Here is an 8,850-nt window from a genome sequence, read left to right as displayed (position 1 = left end):
CCCCGCAGCGTTGCACCCCCAAAAAGCACCCGGCGTGGGTGTGCCTTGCATCCCCCTTTAACCTCCCCAGCATTGTACCGGAACGGAACGCAATAAAAGCGTTGGGCTTTAATTTCCCTCTCCAAAATGACCAGGAAACCCTTAGGCGCAGCTGGAGGAGGAGGAGGGTGAGGAGGAGAGCAGGAGAGGGGCAGCGCCGGGAGAAGGGAAACCCGCTCCTGCAACGGAGCTGCGCGGAGCCCGGTCCGGGGCCCGGCCGCGCTCCCGGCCCCGCCGGAGCTGCAGCATCCTCTGCGCGCCGTGATGCGCGCGTCGAGCCCTGATGGTCGGGACTCCACCGTCGGAGGTGTCCACCCGCCCGCCCTGAGCAGCTCCAGAGCCCCAGAAACCCAGCAAGGCCATCGGACTGGAGGAGAGGAGAGGGGAAGGGAGAGGAGGGCGAGGAAGAGGATCCCCCCAGGCYGGTGGCTGATGCACTTCTGCTCCAGAGTCCCTTCCTCCAGCCAACCAAGGAAGACACTTCGCACCTCTGGCGTGCTGCACCAGGGYGTTACCTACAGCCTCGTCTTTCCCTTGGTGCCCGTGCAATGCAAAATCAATTCAGCCTGGAAAACACCCAACGGAAAGGCCAGACTTCCTGCGACGGGAGTGAAGTGGAAGGGGGAAGAGGTGCAGAGCGGTGCAGCTGGGGTGGACACAACGACCGACCAGCTGTTGTTTGTGCCTCCTGCTTCCGGAGTTTGGCAGTCCCGCTGTTGTTCCCCATCCTGCACGTTCTGCAGGCTGCAAACACTGAGTGAAATCCGTAACAATTGTCCAAAAAATAAATAGAAAAGCAGAATGCTTTGGAAAGCGGGGAGGAACTGCTGCTGATGTTCCTTGGTGAGTCCTCCTGACCTAGATCCTGACCAACAATAATCTACAAAATCTGGGTTAAGTCTCTGTTCGCTTGACCTGCTAGGGCTCTCGCTGTGCTTTCAGCGCGGGTGCCTTCGCGTGCATTGGCTTCTGCCTTTGGGAAAGGCTGGCTTTGCAGCCTTTCCCATAAATACCTTTTTATTTTTAGAGAGCCCCCTTTGCACCAAGGGAGAAAGCAACGCTCATTCCTGGATACATAGAGGCCAAAAATACCTTTTGTTCACCCAGAAACATGCGCCTGGAGAGGTCCTGTATTCCCCCGCTCATAAGGGGCTCCTAAACTTCTCACCCCAGGCTGGCAGCTGCCCAGGAGCCTGCAGGCTGCATTTTATTAAAAATAAATGCATACATCCCACGCTACTGGCACGTGTAGCGAGTCTTTTTAGCCAAAGGCGTGGGCTGCTCGGGTTTGTCGGCTCGGAGGCTGGCGGCTGCGGCAACGCTTTGATCGCCCGGTGTCCGCTGAGGAGCCAGCCGTGGGCTACCCTGGAGGACTTTGTGGTCCTCAGGTGGTCTGCAGGTGGCATGCTGGCTTCCTCTGAAATCTGATCATTTTAGGAGCTCTCACGGTAGCTTTTGATACTTCGCTCCAGCTTAGTAGCGATCTGCAAGTCGTGCACGGACGTAGAGAAACTCACCTTTGCAGCTCTGTTCTATGCGCAAAAATACCGAAATCTCAAGGTTTACTAGCAGGAAGATGCATCTCCATGACTGCTGCGCTGGCTAGAGGGAGCYGTAGAAATAGGATGGAGGTCCTCGCTTCGGCTCTGGTTCTCCCCGTTGCAGCGAYGGTGCCAGGCACAGCTGGAATGCAGCCGGTAACTCATAGCACTGACAGCACARCAGCTACAAACAAAAATGAACAGAAAAGCTTTATAGCGCTGACAAATGTCACTGTCAGCTTCCCACCTCCTATGAGCCAGTGCTATATCTTTTAGGGCTTCTATTTATTTCCTTTTTTTTTAATCCCTGTGTAGCATCAGGAATACAACAAGGCGTTTTCCCACCGTAACRGCACTGCTAATTCACTTTTAAAGAAATAATTTGCGCTTCTTAGAGAGAAAAATGAATCATGCCGCCCTTGTTTGTTGAACAAATAAGGTAGCCATCTGCGATGTTTCAGAAGAATTGGTTTTTTCTCCCTTCTGTTCGGATTTATGGGATCTCGTTGTGTCCGTAAATGTTTTAGCAGAGTCTACCCTGCAGGCAGCATCCTGCRAGCAGTGGATCTGTTCATGCCAAGAACAAACTTACTGCCTACAGAGCTGTCCACGGAAATTTTAGGAATAACAGAAGACAASGACGGAACAAGCCTGCAATGAAAGTTCCCCATTTTTACTTTAGGAAGGAAAGCTAAATAATAAATTATGCTAATGATAAATATCTCCTGCTCCATCTGTGCAAGTTCTTAAGGCGAAAGTACCTTAGTTCTTCCCAAGTGTTGTTTTGGGAAGAGAGATATTAAGATATCTTCTGYGCTTAAATTATGGTTCCATCTCATTGCACAAGCTGGCCTCCAGGTGAAGGAAAATAACAGGGCAAATTAGTTCTCCAGCAAGTTCGGGTCTGTGTGTTCACGTTACTGTGGATCTGGCACCGTGCGCCCGTGAAACGCAAGGTGGAGATGCAGGAGGCGACCTAGACAGAGCGTGCCGAGATCTGCCAAGCACAGGAAACGTATCACAAAAATAGCAGTATGAACTTAAAGTTATCCTGACTTTCTTCTTATAGCCCCTTCTGGTGACCCCTTCTGGTTTAGCGAATAGAGATTCAAGAGTCTGCTGGGGGACTGGGAGTTAAAAGAGACTACAGTTCCTAGACTGCACTGTTTGCGGTTGCTAACCATCTGCAGGTAGGAAAATTTGAATTTGGGGCTGTTAGCGCTAATACCTCTGGYCTCCTCGGCGGTGGTCGGAGCAGGGCGCGTGTTTGCTGCAGTAGCAGGGCTTGCTGTAGGCACAGCGACATGGGAGAACCGTTGTCCCTGGCACTGCTCTAGCGTCCCAGCTTCTTAGTCCCTGCCAACAGGTGCTGCACCTTCCCCAGGAAAAAGGAAAATTTATTATTTTTWAAAAAATTCCTGCCCGGCTTCAGTTCCATGGTATTAAATTAACTGACTCCCTGTAATAAAATCCAGACCTCATCTGCTCACCCACAGCATGACCCTGGAGGTTTAAAGGCAGTTTTTTTTAAGGTTATGTTGCAATTTTGATTTTACCAGTGTGGGATTTTGCCAGATGAAGTACAAGAAATAATTATCTGGAGTGATGTGCTGGCTTTTCTCCTCTGCCTCCCTGGATGCTCTTGCAAATGCTTGGAAATGGGGGATGGTCTGAATATGCCTTAAGATCACAGAGTCATAGGGAAACTCGGGTGGGAAGGGACCTCAGGATGCCTCTAGTCCAAGCTCCTGCTCAAAGCAGGGTCAGCCYTGAGGTCAGACTAGGTTGCTCACAGGTTTATCCAGTCTGGTCTTGAAAACCGCCAAGAATGGAGATGACACARCCTACGTGACAATCCCTATGGGGAGAAAGGTTTCCCTGGAACCCTAACAGCACTGCTCCTCTCCAAACCACCCAACCAGGGTCACCRCCTGACCATCCTCAGCACCTCCCATGGTGGGGTTAGACAGCCCTTCGAGGCCACCTTCCTTTTTTCCTGCTCTTTGATGCATATAGTTGTTTCATCCTCAGACGCACTGAGAAAGCCAGGATGGCCTCTCCCTGCAGCTCCTGCTGTGTGGCCTGCCCCACGTCTCGCTGTCTCCAAAAAGCTTCCCACCTCTCCCGTCCTGCTTCCTGCAGAGCTCATATCTCACCCCTCATCATTCATTGCCCTTCCAGGAATCTMCTTGCAGCTCTGCCTGGGGAAATACCTTTTCAAACATGATTTAAGCAAATGGCATCTGATGCTACAGCTCTCCGTCTCGCTCTCGAGTCTCAACCTGTCAGCCTCAAAGGCTGGAGGTATAGRCCAAGCACACCTCCAAGTCCTATCCATGTTTACCAAGGCAACGCTCTCAGGTGGCAGTCCTGAAGGTCCATGGACTACTTCCAAGGGGCTCACAGAAGAAAGCAAATCTGTCAGCATGCTTATATTCATTTTAACTCTATTGCACTACGCTGGAAAATGTTTAGAGGCTTTACAAAGATAAGTGTGAACAACGCTGCAGTGTTGCCCCTCTCCCCTTAGCTTTACTCTTCTTTGTAGACTCTCACCTKTTTCTTTCTTTCTCTGAGACCCTTCTCCTATCTCTCTTGCCCACCACCTTTTCCAGAAAACACCTCGATTTTCTCTTTACGTCAAGTTATGCACTCTTGGACTTTCTGTTTCCAACTTGCAGCCTTGTCAGGCTCGGAAGTTGTAAACCTGCCTGGCCAGGATATCAGGAAAGGGAAAATCCACCAGAGTTTTRCATCTCCTTTTGCCAGTATTTTGCTTAAGTGAGCAGCTTCATGCTGCTGATGCCAATGTTTTCAACAGTTTCCAGCCCACTTCCATGAGCAGGTCAGCCCAGTTCTGTCCCTCTGAGAGAGGAGGGAATCAAAAATGGTGCAGTGTGAATGGGAACCTAAATGTTCCCATTCACCCCTTTCTGTYATGGCTTTCAAACGAGGATTTGTATATCCTCAGACCCCTCATCACTGGTTTCCAGCCTTCCCTCAAACCCACTGAGTTACCTCTGCATTTCCATCTCCTTTTGAATGTCTTTTGCAGCATAATGCAGGCCATAACCACGATCTCTGAAGTTTTGGGGGTACCAGATGAAGCAGCACCTTGCTGACTGTTTCATAGCACGCTCTGGTTGTCAGGAGCCAGGAGCCAGGGAAGGAAGCAAGAATTACATCATTTTTGAAGCTATTTTGTCTGATTTGGCTGTGGAATTCACACAGCAGAGCTCCCAACCTGGATGCAGAGAAATGTTATGTTCACATGAGAGGATCTACTCTTTGCTTCCACCAGGGACCTGCTCTGGTACAGTAGGAGGGATGAGAGCCCTAAAAGCCTTCTCTGTGGGCGCTGCACATCAGTGGGCCTTGCTGCRGATGAAGTCCAAAGCTGTGTCCAGAAACCTAAACCTCCTCTAACCCATGCAGTGGATTTACGAGAAGATGAAAGGGAGGCTGTCAGCGCTTCCCAGCATGAAACATCTCCAGCTGCAGGAGAAGGCAGTGTTCTCATTGCCACAGAGTCCTCAGCAGCCCAGAGACAGTAGGCAGATTCCTGCAGGTTTGCAGAAAGGCTGGGAGGAAGGTGGAATAGGTGTCAGGGGCTTTTTTGCTCTACCCCTGCACCTTGGGCATCTTCTGAGGAGCCGAGCTCTCACGTCCTCCTTAGCTGGGCTCCTGCAGATCAGGGCATCTGCACCTTGCTGCTCACTTTCCCTCTCTGCCAGGCAGGTGACATTGAGGTCCTACCATATGAGAACAGAAAGTTTCACCCCAGCAGCAACTGCAAAACACTGCTGTAGAAGAAACTTCTCCARTTCTCTCTTCTGCATGCTTAGTGGAAAGTCAGGACCTTGCTCTTCCCATCAGCAAACACAGARCAGCGATTTCCTTCAGCCTCCGTGATAAGTTTAATTAAACTAATTCTCCCAGGACATCATCATTTGGAACAGCAGTGATAATTAAAACCAAYGGCACTCTATCTTCCTCTTCCTCTCTCTACCCTCCATCCGCATGCAGCCATGTTCCTGGAGGAAGGGTGAGCCAGCAGGCCCTGCGCCAGGCTGGGGCCGTTTCTCTGAGCGGTGGTGGCACCTTATCTGAGTGCAGGAACTGGTGGCAACGGTGCTTGGGGGCTCTACTGAGCACAGTCATGAGGCAAAGCTGACCACCAAGGGCTGCTACAGGCTCTGCTACTGGGTTTTGCTTGGTGACAGATGGAGCCAAATGCATTGTCACCCCTGAAMGGTTTATTCATCCGTTTGATGTCCAACAGGGATCCCAGTGATCTACAGGGTCAGCACCTTAACTGGGCTCGAATGAGCTCAACAAACATCCCTACGTGTCATCATTTGGGGCTCGCGAGCTGCTGCTCTGCTCTGTTACCAAGACAAATTAGAGGAACACAGTCCATTTTGCAGCTTGCTCCAACGGAGTCAGCTTTGAAGCCGCTAGGAAAAGAATCCTTTACAAATCAAATATATGATGGAGGAGATTTGGAGGGGGAGTTGCAGTGAGAAATGCGTTGGGTCAATCTGCTGCCCTTTGGAAAATTGCATTTTCACATCTGAGTGCAAGAAAGACAAAACCGCTTATTTAGGAAATGACAGGCAGAGCCTGGAAACCGGCCTGGGGAAAGAAAGCTGCTGCGAGCTTCCCCGTCCCCATCCGTTCTGGTGAAACGCGCTGGCTTGGGAAAGCGCACAGGCTTGGCCAGCCGTAGAGCTCGCTGTACTAACTCTTCCCTCCCTGCTTCTAGGACAGCAAAGGCTGGAGAGTSAAACTGGAGAGTCTTACCTGATAGCCAGGCAAATCTCCATCAGAAATCGGAGCTGGTGGGCAGGCTCGAAGAGGAACGCTCTTCTGACCCAGCAACCACTCTTGACTATGGCTCACGGGCCAAAGGATTGTTTCAGCTTTGACGTCGTTCAAACCTGCATCTTTCACAAAAAAAAAAAAAAAAAAAAAAGGCCGGAGATGGCAGCCTTGGTTGCTGATCCCTCAGTGTGGGCAGGAATTACGTCAAATAGCGACAGAGCCTGGAGGAGAAAGGGCTTCGTGGGTGCTTTTTTTCTCACCAGCCGATGCAGCTGCATCGGAGGTGGGACATGCCAGTCTGTGTCTGACGGCTAGCACTTCCCCGGGGCAAAACGTACAGCCCTTATTAGCCATTTTAGCTTTGGTGCTGCCTGTTCGGGTACTGGTAACAGATTTTTAGTTGGAAAACAGCACCCAACGCATCGTGTTTTGCTGTTGGTCCTCCGTGGTTGGCCCCTTTCCAAGTCCAAACCACCACTTCTTGCAGGTCCAGCCTGTCTGGGGGCAGTTTTGCTGCATTTTCCCCTAGCGATCACATTTCCTGCTGACAGTCCTCAGCAGGCAGCGCAGAAGGGTTGCTTTGTCCGTAACCCTCTTAAATATGTGACAAAACTCGCTGTTACTGTACAGCAGTTTTCTTCCTTCTTCACTCCCAAGGGGTAGGATAAGGAGCGGGGAGACTTGGACCCCGACAGTCAGATCAATATCTGTCACCCAAATATCTCCCCGGCTTCCCCCACCTGCACTGCAGCCCACCGGGAGCCCCGACCCACCTGCTGTTACCCGCATCCAGCCCAGGAAAAAAACAACAGCTGGGTTAACTTGGGCTGGGATCCCGGTTTTAAAGGCAGGGGAGAGACCCCCARAGCCGGGAGAATCGAGACAGAGCCACGGCCGGGGTGGACGGGCTGGAAGAGGAGCAAACTTGCACAAACCGACGTCCAGCTCCGCGTCCGGCCACCCCTGGGCTGCATAAAACACATGGGAGAAGAAAGGCATCCTCGAGCCTCATTAAGCGAGAAAATAAATAACAGCTAGGTGTCTCGTCTCCGTTGTCCGTTTTTATATCTGGAACTAATTTTCTCGTCATCCTGATGAGTGACAAGATAATTGCCACAGCTGCACTATTCAGCCTCTTCCAAAGAAACCCTTTTTTTCATTAATTCAGACAGTGATTGCATACTTAGAGCCAAATTTCTTCCGCGTGTATCCCTATYAAGCCCATGCCTTTACCCTGGGGATGGGCTGAGCCCTCGCTGCTTAAACAGCGAGTTCAATTTCTTTGTTCTACAGGAGACAAAGGAACAAAAAAGAAGAAAGTGCATTTGTTTTTTTTTTCTTCCCTAAAGAGAAAAAAATTAAGGAAAACTGGTGTCTTCCTGTGCAAAACAARCCACTGAAGACGGAATCACGGACAAGGAGGAACGATCTCCTCTTGCCRCAGAGCCGGGCACCTGGCTGCGTTGCTGTCTTAAAAATGTTCATCTTTATAGACTTCCCTGCAGCAAGAGGAGGAACGAGCCGGGACGGCTCGGACAGATCCSAGGACAAGGATCGGAAGCTCTTCTCGGACCAGCTGGGAAAGGGTCCGGTTGAGTCCTTTACGCAGATGAGCGACCCGCATGAAAACGAGCCGAGGGATGGAAAGGGAGGAGGGAGGGAGCCGCCCCGCAGCAAGCGCTTGCCAAGCCCGGCACGTCCGGGGGCTCTTCGCCTTCGGCCGCCTTCGCGCGCGGGCGGCACAGCGCTCATGCGTGCGGTGTGCTGCRTAACGAGGCGGAGATAAGATGAAACAAAAGCCAAGAAGGTCCGGAATGAGATTTAATCGATGCTCGTTCTCCTAACTCTAAAACAGCAATGGCTGAGAAAGAGCAGATTATCCAGGCTCTGCATGCAACGAGAGAGTAAACAGGATTGCCTACTGAATTGGAAATATCTGCGAAATGCAAGTGGGACGTGAGTGTCTGTAATTCCTATTTAGCCAGCGCCATAGCATTCACTCTACCAGCTAAAGGAAGTTAAACATTAGGATAAAAAGCAGGGCGCTCCACCAAAAGCGCACAAATAAAATTGACCTGTTGTCAAGAGCAGCATTTGAGGAATCCCCCCTGCCTTTGACCTTGACCTTATGTGCCTTTTCCCAGATTTTATCCTCCGCGATTTGTCTAGAACTTCACCTTGAGCTTTAAAAAGGAACAATAGGAACAGAGCTGTCGAGCTAAATGGCARTTTACAGCTGTCGCCCAGACCAGGCACAAAGGAGCCCGGTTCTCGCAAGACGGCCTCCTGGCAACACGGATGTCAAGCGCAGCCCTGCAGCAGAGGGCTTTCTGGGCAAGCCATTAAATGCAAATTCACTGCTGATTTCACTAACAGATGCACACGCAAGACCTGGCGCTTCGGTTGCCCCAAGGATTCTGCCGGGCAATGACATGTCCCAGTGGTG

At 51.0% G+C, this 8,850-nt stretch overlaps 1 protein-coding gene across 1 annotated transcript in view; it reads right to left on the bottom strand.

Moving 5' to 3' along the window:
* Positions 1-8,156, bottom strand: part of DNAAF9 (dynein axonemal assembly factor 9) — an 85,906-nt gene extending 77,750 nt beyond the window's left edge. Inside the window, exons 1-3 of the mRNA XM_085314598.1 lie at positions 7,844-8,156; positions 6,384-6,526; positions 5,214-5,332 (exon numbers count right to left, since the gene is read on the bottom strand). Coding sequence (XP_085170724.1) covers positions 5,214-5,332; positions 6,384-6,526; positions 7,844-8,156 — 575 coding nt within the window. The remainder of the gene's footprint in view (positions 1-5,213; positions 5,333-6,383; positions 6,527-7,843) is intronic.
* Between the last annotated feature and the right edge of the window lie 694 nt (positions 8,157-8,850).

This window comes from Rhea americana, unplaced genomic scaffold, assembly GCF_003343005.1.
Source record: "Rhea americana isolate MKP2758 unplaced genomic scaffold, rheAme1 scaffold_41, whole genome shotgun sequence".
In the NCBI taxonomy this organism is placed as follows: domain Eukaryota; kingdom Metazoa; phylum Chordata; class Aves; order Rheiformes; family Rheidae; genus Rhea; species Rhea americana.
The sequence above is the reverse complement of the archived record's forward strand: the minus strand, read 5'-3'. Positions and strand labels throughout refer to the sequence as shown.